General features: G+C 43.2%; 1 protein-coding gene across 4 annotated transcripts in view; it reads right to left on the bottom strand.

Annotated features, from left to right (window-relative positions):
• Positions 1-21,650, bottom strand: part of PIGU (phosphatidylinositol glycan anchor biosynthesis class U) — a 106,131-nt gene that overhangs the window by 19,202 nt on the left and 65,279 nt on the right. For all 4 annotated transcript variants that reach the window (XM_061208500.1, XM_061208502.1, XM_061208501.1 and 1 more), the window contains 3 exons: positions 10,661-10,815; positions 8,895-9,038; positions 6,045-6,169 (listed from right to left, as the gene is read on the bottom strand). In XM_061208500.1, coding sequence (XP_061064483.1) covers positions 6,045-6,169; positions 8,895-9,038; positions 10,661-10,815 — 424 coding nt within the window. The remainder of the gene's footprint in view (positions 1-6,044; positions 6,170-8,894; positions 9,039-10,660; positions 10,816-21,650) is intronic.

Raw genomic sequence — 21,650 nt, 5'->3', positions numbered from 1 at the left:
TGCCTCTGGGCACTGCAAGGAGGCACTTCAGCAAGACACTGCCCTCTAACCCCCAATCCTGGGGTGTCCAAGAGTAACTCCTCTCCTGTCTCCAAGCAGGGTGCTATCTGACCAGTGAATCATGGATGGAAATGGCAGCATGAACCTCTCAGTATCTCTATGGTGCCACAGCCCTGGGTCTTAGGAATACATTTTCCATTCTCCTCAATTCATGTCTTAAGTCTCCTGCCTTGCTCTTCAAATGTCCCTCACTCTTCCTTAGATGATTTAAAAGTCTCTTTTTGACACCCTCCCTCTCTAACCTCACCCCCTACCCCCGGAAGGAATGCGGAATCCCGCTAGGGAGAAAGTTCCCCCTAAAGCTCCAGGGAGGAACTGCTATACAGGGTGGTCCGCGGGCAGGCAGGCTGAGTTCCGCTGGGGGGAAGGCAGCCTGATAGTGGGGCACAGCCTCGGCCTCAGAGAGACTTTGGTGAAAATTCCTGCTCTGCCACCAAGTTTCTCAGAGTCTCAGCTTCCCCATCTCTAAAATAGGGCTAAAATGCCTACTTCATGGGAGTGTTCCATGAATTAAACAAGTTGTGTGGAAAAGCTGGCACAGATGTATTACTGTGTGTTTTCCATTGCTATGGTAACAAATTACCACAAACTTAGTGGCTTAAACAATATAATTTATTATCTTACATTTTGGGAGGTCAGAAGTCCACAGGCTCTGGTGGCTCTAGGGGAGAATCCATTTGCTTGCCTGTGCAGCATGTAGAAGCTGCCTGCATTCTTGGCTCATGACCCCTTCCATCTTCAACCAGCAATGTCGGATTAAGTCCTTCTCACATTGTATCACTATGGCCACCTCTTTTGCCTCCCTCTTCCACTTTTTTTTTTTTGGGCCTTAGCTTTTAGAGCAGTTTTAGGTTCACAGCAAAACTGAGCAGAAGGTAAAGATTTCCCATATACCCCCTGCCTCTACCTCTTCCACTCTTAAAGGCCCTTGTGATTACACTGGGCCCACCTGGATAACCCAGGATAATCTCCCCATCTGAAGGCCCTTTTGTCATGTAAGGTGATATAGTCACAGGTTCTGGGGATTATGAGATGGACATCTTTGTGGGGGGCAAGGAGGGGACATTATTCTGCCTATCACACTGTACTTTTTTTTTCCCTTTTAATTCACTAGGGGATATCTGACAATAGGATTATATACTATTATTGTTTCTTTCTTTACACTTTATTATATTTTTAAATAAAATAATAAATATTATTTAAAATTAATTAATTAAAATAATATCTTTTTAAAAAAATTACCACTTTAAAAAAAAACCTTAGGTCTGGTTCCCGGCAGGCACTTAGTGAATAGAAGTTCCCTTCCCCTCTCTGATCCTGACCTTCAGGAAATCCCTTCTCCCAAGTCAGAGTTTTGGAATATTTAAGAGATGGGGAAACCCCCGAACCTTAAGGCCTCTTGTCTCAGTTGTACAATGACTTGGTTGAAATGCTATACTTGGGGTTCATGCATTGGAAAGGGGACTGGATTACAGAGAAGGTTCTCAATTCTGGTTGTAAAATGAACTAACCTGGGGAGCCTCACCCAGAGTAAGCAAATCAGAGTCTATAGGGGTGGGGCCCAGGCGTCCATATTGGTTTTTTAATTTTTTAATTTATTTTTGGTTGCCTTGGGTCTTTGTTGCTGAGCGCGGGCTTTCTCTAGTTGCGGCGAGCAGTGCGGCGAGCAGGGGTCCTCTTCGTTGCAGTGCACAGGCTTCTCATTGCAGCGGCTTCTCTTGTTGCGGAGCACAGGCTCTAGGCTCGTGAGCTTTAGTAGTTGTGGCACGCGGGCTCAGTAGTTGTGGTGCATGGGTTTAGCTGCTCCGCGGCATGTGGGATCTTCCCGAACCAGTGATCGAACCCGTGTCCCTTGCAATGGCAGGCGGATTCTTAACCACTGTGCCACCAGGGAAGTACCCCATATTGGTTTCTAAAAGCTTCCCTGGTGATTCCAATATGCAGCCAAGGCTGTGAACCACTGGATTACAGCTGCAGACCTTTGCCAAATAAGAGGCCCATACTGGTCTGCAACAGAGACTTCACTGGTCAGTGTCACAGTGAGAATAAGGAGAAGGTAGTTCAGAGTTCTTATTAAAGCTGAATGTTTTCAACTTAAGCTTCATTCTTTCTTGAGAAATGATAGGTGTCTTGTTGCCTGTTGCTGTTGTTAAAAAGTATTTTCCTTTATGAAATGGGGATGAATGGCTAGTAGTTGACTGTTTTCATGTCTTCAGCAAAATAAAAAGTTGGCAACTCTGTCACCAGAATTTTTTGAAATGTTAGTGGTCCGTGAAATCCTACAATTTGGAAACATGGCTTGGAGAGCTTGCAAGGTCCTCTTTTCTGATCTGAAATTTCCACAATTCTGGGTTTTCAAAGCTGAGAGGTGAAAGCCCTGACTCAAGCCTTTCTGAGACCTCTCGGAAGCCTTGTCCTTGCTCCCAGAAACAGAAGTCTGGGAAAAGGGATGTGTGCACTGAGAATTATTATTATTGTTATTATTATTAAATAGTGTTACAACCTCAAGAAAGAACATATCTATTTACCATTCCTCCACTCCAACATCACTATTTACATTTCTCAGTGGTTCTTTCTGATCCCCTGGAAATTATTTTGCTGAAAAGAATATACACTATTCCTAATATAAAACTCCTGTGGCCTGAAAGTGCAGGTAGGTCTTTGTTTCATGCCTCTAGCCACTCTGGATTTCAGACCGGGTGACAAGAAGGTGACCAAGTGCAGAGACTGAGAGAGGTTCACATGCAGCTCCTGGGTGCAATCACAAAAAGCTGTGAAGATACATTCCCATGTGCCTGGAGGAACTGTCACCAGCATCCAGTTGGCTTCTGGCCTGTGGTGACCTTTGCAGGACTGGGGAGCTGCTACTCACTCTTGCTGGACGACAGGCCAGAGGATCACAGGTATATGCCAGAGCAGATGGAGCCAGGGACCTGGGGCACAGGACGGCTTGTTCCAGGCACCAGGAGGTGTCGGAGGTGTCAGAGATGACCAGGGCCTGGTGAGACGCAAGGGTCCACCCTTCATCAGATGTGCTAGGCCAGATGGAATCAGATTCCTCACCAAGTTCACGGGGTGACTTCATCGGATCTGTCGCTCCACCACTGACAAACTGAAACTTCAGGCAAGTCACTTTCCCTCTCTGAGCCTCAGGCATTCAGAAATAAAATTCCACTGAAAGAATCCAGTGTCATCGAGAGGGGCACAGAGGGGATTTAGGGACTTCAAAGGACGTGGTGATGTTTCTTTTCTTAAACTAGGTGCTGGGTACACGGGAATTTATTGTAGTATTATTTTTTTATAATTAATGAGTATTTTAAAATCAATATTCTTTTATCTTTATACAATAGTTTAATAAAAACAAAACACACACACACACTCACAAAATCCATCCCTTTGGTAACTGGCTCTTTGAGCTGGACCACTGCAGGCTGGCACGGGTTCTGCCAGCAGGCTGTTCCCTAACACTGCAGTTGTGTGTCTGTATGATTCACCCTGGCCCCAAGCACCGCAGAGTCCCGGTATCTGGGACCTGCACTCAGGGAAGGGCCCACGTGCCTATTCTCCCCACTGAGCAGGACAGGAAAATAAAATGGTGAATGTGCAAGCAGGCATGCTGGCACTGGTAACTCATGTTTAAACTGAATTCTTAACCACATTAAAAGTCTGAATATATTCAACCTAGGCATAAAGACTTCACAAAATCTCCACTCACATGTCCACAGGACCAGGCTGAAGACGCTCCTGCATGAATGTAATGACTCACAGTTGTCATGCCCCAAACAGACACTCCAACCTGAGTATTCTCTGCTGCAGGAGCTGCACCTCCAGGGGTGGCAGCCAACACTCTCTGCAGGACTTTCAGACAAGCTGAACTTGCCCAGCCAGCCAGCAACAGCATCTACCAGCTCATCCAGGTTTCCGGAAACCCCATCCTTATTTTTTTGTGCCTCATCATCCCAGAGGGCATAAAATAGTTCATTTCAAGTTTTGAAAAATATGTTTATTTCAATGACTCTGAATGACTGGCTACTGAGCCTGAAGCTTTGATCATGAAACTATGCAGGAGACCCCTCTGTGTAATTATTACTACTACTAATAAATGTGGTGCTATTTACATTTATTTTTTCTCAAACTTAAAACACTCATGAAAGATATTCCCCCCATCTGACAGATGAAATAATGGGAGGCTCAGAAAGGTTAAATAACTTGCTAGTAATGGGAAACCCAGGATTCAGACTCAAGGTGGTCTGGCTCCAGACTGTGTTCAGCAATATGGGATGAAATATCTTACCGGGGGGAAATGCCCTGTGTGGGACAGACAGCTAAAAAGGACTCCGTTTTGGGGGAAATAGAATCAACATCCCCGAGACCCACCTTGTCACAAACTGGGGTATGTTCACATGTCTTGTGCTCTTGTGACTTGCCAAGCTGACTCTGAGCCCACTGGACTGGGTGATTCTTGTCTGTGCAATGAGGATGCCACAGACAGAAGATGCTACTTCCTGCTTCCAGTCTGGTCATCTGGTCACTGCCCCACCAGGCGTCACCTGGAGGAGCAGCCTGGCTTGTCCTGCCCACTCACCTGTTTACCTGTGCTCAGAGGCCAACTCCTACAGACAGGTTTCTTTCTAGCAGCTGGTCAGTTTCACTTCCTGGTTGACACCCAGCAGCTCCAAAACAACAACAAAGACTCACTTCCTCTGAAGCCTGCCCTCCCCGAGTTCATTCCTGATACTTTGCTGTGCAAGGAAAGTTCAACAGCTCCCTTCCCGTTTTAGAGAATCAAGTGGTGTTGGGTCACTGGCACTGCCTCTTTATTAGGGAGGTTTAAAAAACCCATCCACAGAGATTGGGATTGACATATACACACTACTACATATAAAACTGATAACTAATAAGGACCTACTGTATAGCACAGGGAACTCTACTCAGTATTCTGTAATGGCCTATATGGGAAAAGAATCTTAAAAAAAAGAGTGGATATATGTATATGTATAAATGATTCACTTTGCTGTACAACTGAAACTAACATAACATTGTAAATCAACTCTACTCCAATAAAAATTATATATATATATAATAAAAAAACCCATCCACAAACATTTATTGAGCTGTTCTGTGTGTCAGGTTTAATCCCAGGTGCTGGGGACACAGAGGCAAGTGAGTCATGAGCCTAGCCTCAGGGAGCTCACAAACACTGAAAAGAACCCACACAGAGGGCGAAGAGCCCGACTCAGGGCAACACTAGGAAATACTAGAAAGCACAACCAGATCACTGCTAGGCCGTCTTCTGGGGAAGGGATGGTTAGAGCTTAAAGGGGTCTTCACAGCAGGTAGGAAGTCTAGTGTTGCCCGTCTGTCTTCTATGGACCTTTCAGTGCAGCACTGGGAAATGGTAAGCCAAGGCCTAGTGCCACACTGTCCAACATGATAGCCACTAGCCATGTGTGGCTTCGTAAATTTAATTTAAATTAAAAATTCTGTTTCTCAGTCACGCTAGTGGTTACTGTATTGGACTGTGCAGACATAGGGCATTTCTATCATCACAGAAAGCCCTACTGGACGGTGCTGGCTGGAGGATCACACATCTGGATTCCAATGCCAGCCCTTCTATACTACTTACCAGTCATGTGACCTTGAACAAGTGGCTCTACCTTTCTGTACCTCAGTTTTCTCATCTGCAGATGGGGATACTCTCCTCAAAGTCTGGTGTGAAGATAAAATGAGCTAATGCATGTAACACTCTTAGAATCACAGTGACCAGGTACACAGTAAGCACTCAATAAATGTTAGTATTATTATCACTAGTCCGTAGCATCTAGGAGGCAGATATTGTGCCTCATGTCACTGTCTCTCTCTTGGTGCTGCCAGCACAGCAGATGCCCAGCCAATGCCTATCAATTCCTTTTTCCCTGGCTGTTTTCATCCGGGGCTAGGTGACACAAATCTGCCACCAGGGGGTGAGAGGTGGGAGTACTCACATCTGTAGAGATGGTTCCACACAGGGAAGAAGGCCATGTAGAGGGCCACATCCCCCACTGTCGGGTAGGACTTGAAGATGGAGATGATGGCAATCTGGATGAACATGAAGAAGATAGGGTGCTCCCTGGGGTAAGACAGGGCAGACAGACAGAGAGAGGAAGATCGGTCAGGGACCAGGCCCAGCCCAGAGACTCCTGACCCATCCCTGAAACCCAAAAACACTCTCCAGGGGACTTCATGGAGGCATTGGCTCTGCTACCCACAAGACACGGGGCCGGGCCAAGCAGCAGAGCAGAAAACTGCAGGGACCCAGAGATGCCCAGAGGTGGTGAGAAGAGCCCAACAAACACTAGAGAAAGAGCCCACAGAGATGGTTCAATCAAGCCCCACCCCCGCCAGCTCTGGGCCTTCCGCCAGGAGCTGCTGGGGAAGAGAACACATGAAGTCAGCGCCCTTTATTACTGGGCTTAAATGACTGCTTGTCAGAGTTATCAGGCAGTCACCCATGCCAGAGGCCCCTCTAACACTGGACCCAGGGCAGGAGGTGCCTCCTTGCTGATGCTTTGTTTCTCTGACAACAGGGTCAGTGGGGGCTACAGATCTTTAGCTATGATGAGCTCCTTTCCAGAAAGAGAACTGAGAACTGCATGCAGCTTTTTGCTCTTAAGGGCTGGAATTGGAGTTCTTGTTACCTTAAGCTAGTAACACTGGCTACCATTTCCTGAACCCTCACTTGTGCAAAGTTCTGTGCTAGGCCCTTTTCTTGCATCATTACATGCGATCCTCACTATACCTCAGCTACCCCTCGAGATAGGCAATGCTGTCACCACATTTGCAGCTGAGGAAATCAGGTTCAGAGAAGATAAGAGAGTTCGTAAGTGATGGAGCTGTTTGTCTCCAGAACCCCTAAGCACCACCAATGCTATTCTCCTGAGTGCCCAGCAGGATCACAGCTCTGATCAGGGAGGGTGAGACAGAACTCAGTCTCCTGTGCTCCTCCGAGAGCTGACCAAGTGCTGAAGGGAAGCCAACAGGAAGAAGCGAGGTGTGCACCCTGCTCAGCTACACCTAAACAACATGCACGTGGCCTACTTCCGCACAGGACCTGGATATCCAGCTCATGAAGGTTTTCTTCAGGTTAATGGCATGGCATTCTCCTCTTGCAGGTCAAAGGTCAGGGTGACTCAATGGGTGTAAATCTGAGATGTGGAGACAAACGTGTACACACCCAAACACTATATAGCAAATGACTCAGAAACTCAGCTTGGCAAAGTCACGTAGTCCTGTAGCCTCTAGGAAGGGTCCAGCTACTTCAGTGAGCATCTTCCTAAAGCTAATCCAAGTCACTGGCTTTGGGCTTCTTAGGTAGCTGGTAACAGCTGCACCATTCCTATGAAAAGGCTAGTGACAATGTAGTGCCAAAAAACATGGAGACCAGAACCCCCTGCAACAGTGCCTGGGGAGAGGCGCCCTGGAGGGCCTGTTCTCACAAAGCTGGCACTGCAGGGGCCAGAGTGGAACTTCATATCCAGGCACAGGAGGGCAGCTGCAGAAGAGGTCACGTATCTTCATATCTTCTGAGGCGCTGGCCGGGGTGGGGTGGAGGGGAGGGTGTCACAAGATGGTGGTGCTACTGTCTACCCAGGAGCTATCTGTGGCCTTTCACGTGCCAACAACAGAAGCTGCTGGAGAGCTGGCTACACAGAGTGAGGAAAGGTGCTCCGGGCTCCCTGCTTCTCTCAGCCCAGTGGCTGGGCCTGACCAGAACAAGGGCAGGAAATGTGGACCACAGACAGCTGGAGAGCTTGGCTGAGTAAGGCTGCCAGAATTCTGGAGGCTGCTGGGCCAAGGAAGAATGGTTTTCTGTCAGATACCAGGCCAAGGCTATGTCATGGGAAGGAAACATCAACTCTGAGCTTTTATAGAATAGGAACCATGTGCATTGGTTCACTGGCCTTGGAGAATGGCAGGAAGGTTAGAGCAGAGAACTCAAGCTCTTAAAATCTAAATCAAACTCTTCCAGCCTCCCTGGACCACACAGGCATATCTATGCCAGTTGGTGCCTGTTTTCCCTTCTCTGAAGCTAGGATAATAGAACCATTTCTGGGACCTACTATAAGTGATCTCTCTCAGGAGCCTGGCATGGTGCAGGGGACTGAGCATAGATTCTGGAGCCAAGCAAACCTGGGTCAGAATCCCAGCTCCATGCTTACTGGCTGTGTGACTCTGGGAAAATTGTTCCACCTCTCTGAACGGCAATTTCCTCAACTATAAAATGGAAGTGATAATAACATAATGCCTACCTCCAAGAGGTGCTGGAAGGGTTAGGCATGAATATATGTCAAAAAGCCTAGAAAGGTGGGATGGACAACACATGTTAGCCCTCTTACACTGCAGAAGAGAGCTTTATAGGCAACCCTTTTGAGGGAAACTGATCAGATGATTAAACAGAGCTGCAGGTAGCCAGCCTCCCGACTAATACATCCTGAGTCCCTTTGAGCAAACTGTCACTGGGATGCTGATGAACACCCAAAAAGATCCACTTTTTTCAAGGATACCTTCCACACCCCAACACTGCTCTTGTCTAAAACAGTGACTGGGCTCAGCAGCAATGTGGGTTCAAGTACCCCAAAGTGAGGCCAGGGGAAATATAGGGCTCCAAAGCACTGTCTCTGCACCCTGTACTCATGTGTGACTCTATTGCTGCGTACAGCCACTGAAGCGACTGAGGGCAGGGTTCCCTGGGCAAAAATGGCACAAACCTGATAGCAGATGTTCCCAGTTTGAAGGGCACCTGTAAAGCTACAAATGACTCTGTGGACAAAAAACCAGCAGGTCCAACCACTTACTTTAGCTTTATGGCTAAGGGGATGGTGTAGAAGAAGACGTTGATCTGAAACACACATACAAAGAAGAGGCTAAAGTGCTCAAACATCTCTGCAAAGAAGTACCAGAAGAGGCCAATGTTTGGAGTAAGATCTGGAACGGAAAGTCTGGAATAAAGATAAAAAAGGGAGAGAAAAAACACAGCAAAGTTATGAATGATCTGCTTTGACCTGGTTTTCTCCTGAAGGCTTTGGTCACCACTGGGCAGTCAAGGATGACTTTGTCTCCACAGAGATCAGGATGTGAGGGGCTCTCCAGGCAACCGGGATATAGGTAATTAACAAAAACAAGGGGCAGAGACACAGAGAATAATAACCCATAAAAAATATTGCCTGAACCAAACTCTGGCATGCATCAAAGATCTGAGACAAGGCAGGGATTCGTGCTAGAAATCAAAAGACCAGCCCCTCTTTTACTGCCCAAGATATATGTGCTCAAAACCAGGAGATACCCAGCACTGTAGCAGAAGAGGAATGGGTTTGAAATAAACAATACCTATTTTGAGCATTCTAAAGACTTGTCTGGAAGACAAGGCCAAAGATCCTGTTCCTGCCCATTCTTGTTCCACATGCCCACAGCAGGAGCCAGAAGACTGAGTGCCTGACACTGCAGTGAGACGTCTAGGGGCCCAAGGAACCACTGCCAGGTTCTGGCTAGGATCCCAGACCTTGTTTGAGAAATAAGGGTTTAACTGGAAAACTTTTTGTCTAGTTATATCAGATAAAGATCGGCTGCAATTCTGGCTGTTCTAAAATTTTTACATTACATTAAAAAATATATACGGGGTTGAAACTGATGTCAATTCAAAATTTTAAAAGTACAACAAGTGAAGCATGGAAAGGGAGAGAGAGGCAATAGTTCATGGTCAGATTTCTCTGACGAAGGCCTCCACCCAGGGCAAGTCTTTGCTTCCTGCTGTAACTACATTTCCTTTTCTGTGAAATGAGGTAAAGAACACAATCTGTGGACCAGCAGAAAACTAGGAAAAGCTTTTCATTGGCGTTACAAACTCTTATCTGAGGCAGAGCATGAAAAGCTGAAGGTTACTAAGTCATTGTTAGGCTCAGCCAGGATTTAACACAAATAAGCAGCCCAGAATCCCAAAGGGGAGCCTGCCACAGATCCCTTTCCGACCCTGGCAGGTTTAAGTGTCTATCACCCACTGAGCTGTGAGTTCCTTCAGGCTTGGGCAGTTATCTTCCTCAGCATACCACAGAGAGAATATGTGGAAGTGCCTGCAGAATTCATTCTGCAAACCCATTTTGATTTTCTCTAAAAGTCTGACATATTGAAGGTGGCTTTGTTTTAAAACTGCTGGAGACCCTCTTGCAATAGAGGAATATATCCATTCCTGTTTGGGATTGAATCAAAACCTCCCAGTCAGAGGCTGGTAGTTGCCTTGGATGTTCCCAGAGAGTGTTCTTTAATTGCACTAGATCAAGCCAGTGGTCCTCAAAGAGTGTTCCCTGGATGGGCAGCATCAGCATCACCTGAAAATTTATTAGAAATGCGAATTCTGGGGTCCCTACTCCAGACTTATTTAATCAGAACCTCTGGAGGTGGAGACCAGCAATCTGGGTGTTGACGCCCTGCAGGTGATTCTGATGCACACTAAAGTTTGAGGACCACTGCTCTAGATGCTGCCTGTGCTTGCTCTCCCTCTAATTCCAGATGGAGCTGTGAAAACTAAATTAGCTTCCAGAGGTTTTCTAATGAGGTCATTACTTACATGAAGCCGTAGACTGCAGGGATGAAATCCCAGGAACTGAGAAGGAAGAAGGAGAGGCAAACAATTACCACCAGGCTTCCCAAGTACATCATAGCATACTCCCAAGAGAAGATCCAGAAGGCTTTGCTCTTCACTTTCACGGGTATGTATTGCCGCTGGGAGAGAAGGCAGAATGGTACATTTAAGGATCTCAAGGACAAACAGCAGTTATCAGACTAAATTTCAAGATCCCTCCTGGAAAACACAGGACACAGAATAGGTGAAAATCAAAGGATTGAAAATATATGCTAGGTAAACACTAACCAAAAGAAAATTAGTTTGGTTATTGTTACCAGTAAAATAGATTTTAATGTAAAAAGTAATGCAGAGATAAAGATGTTCTATCATTATAAAACGTTCATCAGAAAGATATTACAGCTCTAAACTTGCAGGTACCTAATAACATAGTCTCAAGGTATATAAAACAAACATGGACAGAGCTACGAAGGAAAAATACACAAATCCATCATCAGTGGATAACTGGTATATCTAATAGACAAAAATCAGTAATGAAGTAGAAATATGAATAGCACAGTTCATGAATTTGTTCACAAAAGATCTTAAAAAACAAATACACTCGGGCTTCCCTGGTGGCACAGTGGTTAAGAATCCGCCTGCCAATGCAGGGGACATGGGTTCGATCCCTGGTCCGGGAAGATCCCACATGCCACGGAGCAACTAAGCCCGTGCGCCACAACTACTGAGCCTGCGCTCTAGAGCCCATGAGCCACAACTACTGAGCCCCCGTGCTACAGCTACTGAAGCCCACTCGCCTAGAGCCCGTGCTCCGCAACAAGAGAAGCCACCACAATGAGAAGGCCGCGTACTGCAACGAAGAGGAGCCCCCACTTGCTGCAACCAGAGAAAAGCCCGCGCACAGCAACAAAGACCCAACTCAGCCAAAAACAATAAATAAATAAAATAAAATAACAAAATAAATAAATTTATATATATATAAAAAGACAAATACACTTATAAAACAGTGTACCTGGAGGATTCACATTCATTTAAAACATTTTGGGGGATTTATAAAAACTGACCACATATCTGAATCAGGCCATAAAGCAATATCAACAGACTTTAAGGAATCTGTATCATACAGACCCCATTCTCTGACCATAATGCAATTTCTCAAAATCATTAATACAAAGATAACCTAAAAATACATTAGGAAAGTGTTAAATACTTTTGCAAATAACTCAGGAGTCAAAGAAGGAATGATAATAGATAGCTTTGATGTTAGAAATTAATGGTTATAAGGGAATTCCCTGGCAGTCCAGTGGTTAGGACTCCGTGCTTCCACTGCTGGGGGCCTGGGTTCGATTCCTGATCGGGGAACTAAGATCCCACAAGCAACACAGCACAGCCCAAAAAAAAGAAAGAAATTAATGGTTATGAAAATACCTTATGTCACTATTCAGGTAATACAGATAAAACAGTACTCTGAGGGAAACATACAACCATATTAACCATACTTGAATAGAAGGCTGAAAATAAATAAACATCCTTTTTAAGATATTAGAAAAAGAACAGAATACACTTCAAAAAAAGGAAGGAAATAATAAAAGTAAGAGTAGAATCTGTGGAAACAGAAAACAAACTTATAACACAGGCACACCTCATTTTACTGCACTTTGCTTTATTGCACTTCACAGATACTGCGTTTTTCACAAACTGGAGGTTTGTGGCAACCCTATGGGCACCATTTTTCCAAAAGCATTTGATCACTTCATATCTCTGTGTCACATTTTGGTAATTCTTGCAATATTTGAAACTTTTTCATTATTATTGTTATGGTGACCTGTGATCAGTGATCTTTGTAATTGCCTTGGTAAACCATGAACTGCATCCATACAAGACAGCGAACTTAATTGATAAATGTGTGTGCTCTGACTGCTCCACTGACCAACTGTTCCCCTGTCTCTCTCCCTCTCCTCAGGCCTCCCTATTCCCTGAGACATAACAATATTGAAATTAGGCCAACTAATAACCCTACAATGGCCTCTAAGTGTTCAAATCAAAGGAAGTGTTGCATACCTCTCACTTTAAATCAAAAGCTAGAAATAGGCTAGCCTGAACCAAGATGGCGGAGTAGAAGGACGTGCTCTCACTCCCTCTTGTGAGAACACCAGAATCACAACTAGCTGCTGGACAATCATCGACAGGAAGACACTGGAACTCACCAAAAAAGATACCCCACATCCAAAGACAAAGGAGAAGGCACAATGAGACGGTAGGAGGGGCGCAATCACAGCAAAACCAAATCCCATAACTGCTGGGTGGGTGACTTACAGACTGGAGAACACTTATACCACAGAAGCCCACCCACTGGAGTGAAGGTTCTGAGCCCCACGTCAGGCTTCCCCACCTGGGGGTCTGGCAAAGGGAGAAGGAATTCCTAGAGAATCAGACTTTGAAGGCTAGTGGGATTTGACTGTAGGACTTTGACAGGACTGGCGGAAACAGAGACTCCACTCTTGGAGGGCACACACAAAGTAGTGTGTGCATCAGGACCCAGGGGAAGGAGCAGTGACCCCAGGAGAGACTGAACCACACCTACCTGCTGGTGTTGGAGGGTCTCCTGCAGAGGCGGGGGGGTGCCTGTGGCTCACCGTGGGGACAAGAACACTGGCAGCAGAAGTTCTGGGGAAGTACTCCTTGGCGTGAGCCCTCCCAGAGTCTGCCATTAGTCCTACCAAAGAGCCCAGGTAGGCTCCAGTGTTGGGTTACCTCAGGCCAAACAATGAACAGGGAGGGAACCCAGTCCCACCCATCAGCAGTCAAGCGGAATAAAGTTTTACTGAGCTCTGCCCACCAGAGCAACACCCAGCTCTACCCACCACCAGTCCCTCCCATCAGGAAACCTGCATAAGCCTCTTAGACAGCCTCATCCACCAGAGGGCAGACAGCAGAAGCAAGAGGAACTACAATCCTGCAGCCTGTGGAACAAAAACCACATTCACAGAAAGACAGACAAGATGAAAAGGCAGAGGGCTATGCACCAGATGAAGGAACAAGATAAAACCCCAGAAAAACAACTAAATTAAGTGAAGATAGGCAACCTTCCAGAAAAAGAATTCAGAAAAATGATAGTGAAGATGATCCAGGACCTTGGAAAAAGAATGGAGGCAAAGATTGAGAAGATGCAAGAAATGTTTAACAAAGACCTAGAAGAATTAAAGAACAAACAAACAGAGATGAACAATATAATAACTGAAATGAAAACTACACTAGAAGGAATCAATAGCAGAATAACTGAGGCAGAAGAACGGATAAGTGACCCGGAAGACAGAATGGTGGAATTCACTGCTGCGGAACAGAATAAAGAAAACAGAATGAAAAGAAATGAAGACAGCCTAAGAGACCTCTGGGACAACATTAAATGCAACAACATTCGCATTATAGGGGTCCCAGAAGGAGAAGAGAGAAAGAACCAGAGAAAATATTTGAAGAGATTATAGTCGAAAACTTCCCTAACATGGGAAAGGAAATAGCCACCCAAGTCCAGGAAGTGCAGCAAGTCCCATACAGGATAAAACCAAGGAGAAACACGCCGAGACACACAGTAATCAAATTGGCAAAAATTAAAGACAAAGAAAAATTATTGAAAGCAGCAAGGGAAAAACGACAAATAACATACAAGGGAACTCCCATAAGGTTAACAGCTGATTTCTCAGCAGAAACTCTATAAGCCAGAAGGGAGTGGCATGATATATTTAAAGTGATGAAAGGGAAGAACCTACAACCAAGATTACTCTACCCAGCAAGGACCTCATTCATATTCAATGGAGAGGTCAAAAGTGTTACAGACAAGCAAAACCTAAGAGAATTCAGCACCACCAAACCAGCTCTACAACAAATGCTAAAGGAACTTCTCTAAGTGGGAAACACAAGAGAAGAAAAGGACCTACAAAAACAAACCCAAAACAATTAAGAAAATGGTCATAGGAACATACATATCGATAATTACCTTAAACGTGAATGGATTAAATGCTCCAACCAAAAGACACAGGCTTGCTGAATGAATACAAAAACAAGACCTATATATATGCTGTCTACAAGAGACCCACTTCAGACCTAGGGACACATACAGACTGAAAGTGAGGGGATGGAAAAGGATATTCCATGCAAATGGAAATCAAAAGAAAGCTGGAGTAGCAATACTCATATCAGATAAAATAGACTTTAAAATAAAGAATGTTACAAGAGACAAGGAAGGACACTACATAATGATCAAGGGATCAATCCAAGAAGAAGATATAACAATTATAAATATATATGCACCCAACGTAGGAGCACCTCAATATATAAGGCAACTGCTAACAGCTGTAAAAGAGGAAAATGACAGTAATACAATAATAGTGGGGGACTTTAACACCTCATTTACACCAATGGAGAGATCATCCAAAATGAAAATAAATAAGGAAACAGAAGCTTTAAATGACACAATAGACCAGATTTAATTGATATTTATAGGACATTCCATCCAAAAACAGCAGACTACACTTTCTTCTCAAGTGTGCACGGAACGTTCTCCAGGATAGATCACATCTTGGGTCACAAATCAAGCCTCAGTAAATTTAAGAAAATTGAAATCATATCAAGCATCTTTTCTAACCACAACGCTATGAGATCAGAAATCAATTACAGGGAAAAAAACGTAAAAAACACAAACACATGGAGGCTAAACAATACGTTACTAAATAACCAGGAGATCACTGAAGAAATCAAAGAGGAAATCAAAAAATACCTAGAGACAAATGACAATGAAAACACAACAATCCAAAACCTATGGGACACAGCAAAAGCAGTTCTAAGAGGGAAGTTTATAGCAATACAAGCCTACCTTAAGAAACAAGAAAAATCTCAAGTAAACAACCTAACCTTACACCTAAACGAACTAGAGAAAGAAGAACAAACAAAACCCAAAGTTAGCGGAAGGAAAGAAATCATAAAGATCAGAGCAGAAATAAATGATATAGAAACAAAGAAAACAATAGCAAAGATCAATAAAACTAAAAGCTGGTTCTTTGAGAAGATAAACAAAATTGATAAACCATTAGCCAGACTCATCAAGAAAAAGAGGGAGAGGACTCAAATCAATAAAATTAGAAATGAAAAAGGAGAAGTTACAACAGACACTGCAGAAATACAAAGCATCCTAAGAGACTACTACAAGCAATTCTATGCCAATAAAATGGACAACCTGGAAGAAATGGACAACTTCTTACAACCTTCCAAGACTGAACCAGGAAGAAATAGAAAATATGAACAGACCAATCACAAGTAATAAAATTGAAACTGTGATTAAAAATCTTCCAACAGGGCTTCCCTGGTGGCGCAGTGGTTAAGAATCCGCCTGCCAATGCAGGGGACGCGGATTCGAGCCCTGGTCTGGGAAGATCCCACATGCCACGGAGCAGCTGGGCCCGTGAGCCACAACTACTGAGCCTGCGCGTCTGGAGCCTGTGCTCCGCAACAAGAGAGGCCGCGATAGTGAGAGGCCCGCGCACTGCGAAGAAGAGTGGCCCCCACGTGCCACAACTAGGGAAAGCCCTCACACAGAAACGAAGACCCAACACAGCCATAAATAAATAAATAAATAAATAAAGTTAAAAAAAAAAAAAAAGAAATGACTCATGTTCTCATCAAAAAAAAAAAATCTTCCAACAAACAAAAGTTCAGGACGAGATGGCTTCACAGGTGAATTCTGTCAAACATTCAGAGGAGAGCTAACACCAATCCTTCTCAAACTCTTCCAAAAAATTGCAGAGGAAGGAACGCTCCCAAACTCATTCTACGAGGCCACCATCACCCTGATACCAAAACCAGACAAAGATACTACAAAAAAGGAAAATTATAGACCAATATCACTGATGAATATAGATGCAAAAATCCTCAACAAAATACTAGCAAACAGAATCCAACAGCACATTAAAAGGATCATACACCATGATCAAGTGGGATTTATCCCAGGGATGTAAACATTCTTCAATATATGCAAATCAATCAATGTGATATACCATATTAACAAACCGAAGAATAAAAACCATATGATCATCTCAATAGATGCAGAAAAGGCTTTTGACAACATTCAACATCCATTTATGATAAACACTCTCCAGAAAGTGGGCATACAGGGAACCTACCTCAACATAATAAAGGCCATATATGACAAACCCACAGCAAGCATCATTCTCAATGGTGAAACACTGGAAGCATTTCCTCTAAGATCAGGAACACGACAAGGATGTCCAGTCTCACCACTATTATTCAACATAGTTTTGGAAATCCTAGCCATGGCAATCAGAGAAGAAAAAGAAATAAAAGGAATACAAATTGGAAACGAAGAAGTAAAACTGTCACTGTTTGCAGATGACATGATACTATACATAGAGAATCCTAAAGATGCCACCAGAAAACTACTAGAGCTAATCAATGAATTTGGTAAAGTTGCAGGATACAAAATTAATGCACAGAAATCTCTTGCATTCCTATACACTAATGATGAAAAATCTGAAAGAGAAATTAAGGAAACACTCCCATCTACCATTGCAACAAAAAGAATAAAATACCTAGGAAAAAACCTACCTAAGGAGACAAAAGACCTGTATGCAGAAAACTATAAGACACTGATGAAAGAAATTAAAGATGATACAAACAGATGGAGAGATATACCATGTTCTTGGATTGGAACAATCAATATTGTGAAAATGACTGTACTACCCAAAGCAATCTACAGAGTCAATGCAATCCCTATCAAACTACCAATGGCATTTTTTACAGAACTAAAACAAAAAATCTTAAAATTTGTATGGAGACACAGAAGACCGGAAGAGCCAAAGCTGTCTTGAGGGGAAAAAACGTAGCTGGAGGAATCAGACTCCCTGACTTCAGACTATGCTACAAAGCTACAGTAATCAAGACAATATGGTTCTGGCACAAAAACAGAAACATAGATCAATGGAACAACATAGAAAGCCCAGAAACAAACCCATGCACCTATGGTCAACTAATCTATGACAAAGGAGGCAAGGATATACGATGGAGAAACGACAGTCTCTTCAATAAGTGGTGCTGGGAAAACTGGACAGCTACATGTAAAAGAATGAAATTAGAACACTCCCTAACACCATACACAAAAATAAACTCAAAATGGATTCGAGACCTAAATGTAAGACCGGACACTATAAAACTCTTAGAGGAAAACATAGGAAGAACACTCTTTGACACAAATCACAGCAAGATCTTTTTTGATCCACCTCCTAGAGTAATGGAAATAAAAACAAAAATAAACAAATGGGACCTAATGAAACTTAAAAGCTTTTGCAAAGCCAAGGAAACTACAAACAAGACGAAAAGACAATCCTCAGAATGGAAGAAAATATTTGCAACCGAAGCAACGGACAAAGGATTAATCTCCAAAATATATAAACAGCTCATGCAGCTCAATATTAAAAAAACAAACAACCCAATTGAAAAATGGGCAGAAGAACTGAATAGACATTTCTCCAAAGAAGACATACAGATGGCCAAGAAGCACATAAAATGCTGCTCAACATCACTAATTATTAGAGAAATGCAAATCAAAACTACAATGAGGTGTCACCTCACACCAGTTAGAATGGGCATCATCAGAAAATCTACAAACAACAAATGCTGGAGAGGGTGTGGAGAAAAGGGAACCCTCTTGCACTGCTGGTGGGAATGTAAATTGATACAGCCACTATGGAGAACAGTATGGTGGTTCCTTAAAAAACTATAAGTAGAATTATCATATGACCCAGCAATCCCACTACTGGCATGTATACCCAGAGAAAACCATAATTCAAAAAGGCACATGCACCCCAATGTTCATTGCAGCACTATTTACAATAGCCAGGTCATGGAAGCAACCTAAATGCCCATTCACAGATGAATGGATAAAGAAGCTGTGGTACATATATACAATGGAATGTTACTCAGCCATAAAAAGGAACGAAATTGGGTAATTTGTACAGACGTGGACAGATCTAGAGACTGTCATACAGAGTGAAGTAAGTCAGAAAGAGAAAAACAAATATCGTACATTAACGCATATATGTGGAACCTAGAAAAATGGTACAGATGAACCAGTTTGCAGGGCAGAAACTGAGACACAGATGTAGAGAACAAATGTATGGACACCAAGGGGGGATAGCGCTGGGGGAGCTGGTGGTGGTGGTGTGATGAATTGGGAGATTGGGATTGACATGTATACACTAATATGTATAAAATGGATAACTAATAAGAACCTGCTGTATAAAAAAATAAATTAAATTTAAAAAAAAAAATCAAAAAGAAAACAAAACATTGAGGCAAGACCCTCTACCAGCAAAAGATTATGATTCACTGAAGGCTCAGATGATGATGGTTAGCAATTTTTAGCAATTAAGTATTTTTTAATTGAGCGAGGGCTACTCTTCATTGCAGTGCACAGGCTTCTATTTGCAGTGGCTTCTCGTTGCAGAGCACGGGCTCTAGGTGTGAGGGCTTCAGTAGTTGTAGCACATGGGCTTCAGTAGTTGTGGCTCATGGGCTCTAGAGCGCAGGCTCAGTAGTTGTGGTGCACGGGCTTAGCTGCTCTGCAGCATGTGGGATCTTCCCGGACCAGGGCTTGAACCCTTATCCCCTTCATTGGCAGGCGGATTCTTAACCACTGCGCCACCAGGGAAGCCCCTGAAATTCTTAAGAAGAGAAACTCAGGCAATCCTTTGATGGCTTGTTATTTACAAACCCTAGAGCCAAACTTAATCTAGAGGTCCACATTGCAAATTTCCCAGTGAACAGACTGAGCATTCATTTCACCTACCTGTTTTGCTCAATAGCAAACGTTGACTTAAAATGAAAAGTGTGTAAGTAGAAGGGTTGGAAGAATGGTGCCTTAAACATTCAGATCAATTTTTTAAAACTTTTTATTGTAAAAATAAAATACAAAATACATAAAACCACATAAAACATGTTAATTCCATACCCTTAATTTGTCCCTCCCCACTTCCCTCTTCCCTTTGGTAACCACAAGTTTGTTTTCTATATCTGGGAGTTTGTTTCTGCTTTGCATATACATTCATTTGTACTATTTTTTAGATTCCACAGGAGTCTTTGATAGTTTCCTTGTTATCTGGTATCACAACGTTACAGGATCATCCTGTACATTTCCTGACCTAAAGATAGCATCAGCCATTTCTCTAAGAAACCCTAGTTTCTTTTAATGGGTAAAAATAGTAAGATTACAATCTGAGCTCCAAGGGTAACCACTGATACTGGGTTGGTCATTGTTTCTAGATCTTTTAGTGGATATAAACACAGACACAGACACAGACACAGTCACACACACACACACACACACACAAACACACACAAACATACACACTCAAATACCTAAAGGAGCCAGGCAGGTAACAAATGAGTGAAGTGTGATTGAGACGAAGCATAGGGATTGTGGTAAACTAAAGAGGTAAACTAAAGGAGACAGACCTTCCAATTTTTCAAAAGAAGCCAGAAATATAAATTTCTAACATGAATTTAAAAAATATTGACAACTAATAAAATAAACACTTAGGTTACATAAAACACATCTGTGGGACAGATGTGGTCCATGGGCTATGTGCACACTCAACCTGAAAAATTAAACCAGTGTGTAGTTGTATCCCAGAAGTCACATTGTTGCTAACACATAAAAATATTTAGAGAAGTAAGAAAATTCTCAGATTGCTTCAGGAAAAGCCAAACTATAATAAGGAAGAGGAGAAATGTATAATTATCTCCCTCCCCCACCAACTCTCTAAAGTACTAGGGAGAAAAGCATTTTCTATATAGAAACAATTTTCTTTCTAGGACATGGTGCAAAAAGGAAAAAGTCAGTTATCAGAAAAAACTCTCAAAGAGAGTTGAAATCTAACAAAAGTTTTTATATCTAAACTCTTAGAATATCAGAATGAGACCCAGGAGATATATTTTATATGATTAGGTACACTAGAGGCAATAAAACTGGTAAAAAGTTTATTGCAAATGCATGATCAACCCCTTACCCTCATTTTTACCTGTTCTAAAAAGAAAGGGGGACTTCCCTGGTGGTGCAGTGGTTAAGAATCCATCTTCCAATGCAGGGGACTCAGGTTCGATCCCTGGTGGGGCAACTAAGCCCGTGTGCCACAACTAGAGAGTCCCCACATCGCAACTACAGAGCCCACGTGCTCTGGAGCCCAAAAGCCACAACTAGAGAGAAGCCCGTGTGCTGCAACAAAGAGCCTGTGCGCCGCAACTGAGACCCGATGCAGCCAAAAATAAATAATAAAATAAATAAATAAAAAGAAAGGAAGGTAAGAGCATTGCCACCTCTGCTTTGGCCCCCTCCTGGAAGCAGAAGAGCTAACAGAACGTTGCTGGGGAAAGAAGGAGTAAGATGTGAAAATTCTAAATAAGACCCCAAAGAAAGCCTGGGGAAGGGCCCAGTTGGCACGAAAGACCTGGTTGGGTTTGGCTTCTTTAGTGCAAGCTAGTATCATGTGACCTGCTCCAAGCTCCAGAAATATAGAAATCACAGAATTAACTTTTTCAGTTCAAAGACGAGAGGTCAGATTAGATTAAAGCAAAAACCATAAGAACACTCACAAGGTTATTTCACCCTGGTTTCTGTTCTTTCAAAGAAAATAAGGACCTCAAACCATCTAAGGAATCCCAAGCAAAAGGAAGGAGGGGACTAGAAACTTCCCTGACTGCATGAACCTCCCTCTGCCAGCTTCACAGCTTCAGCCTTGAGGTCCTGTGCACTTGACGTATCCTTCACTGTAGCCTCTTGGTCCTGTGCACTTTAGGGCTATTGTATTCTGCATGCTATCAGATCATAACATTTTAAGCTTCTCTCTAATTTGGAAACTAGGCCATAAGCCAAGGTCAGAGGAAGAGTAAAGTTGGGGGAAGGGACCAGATG

Source organism: Eubalaena glacialis, chromosome 13 (genome assembly GCF_028564815.1).
Source record: "Eubalaena glacialis isolate mEubGla1 chromosome 13, mEubGla1.1.hap2.+ XY, whole genome shotgun sequence".
NCBI lineage: Eukaryota > Metazoa > Chordata > Mammalia > Artiodactyla > Balaenidae > Eubalaena > Eubalaena glacialis.
Note: the sequence above shows the minus strand (reverse complement) of the source record. Positions and strands in the feature narration are given on the sequence as shown.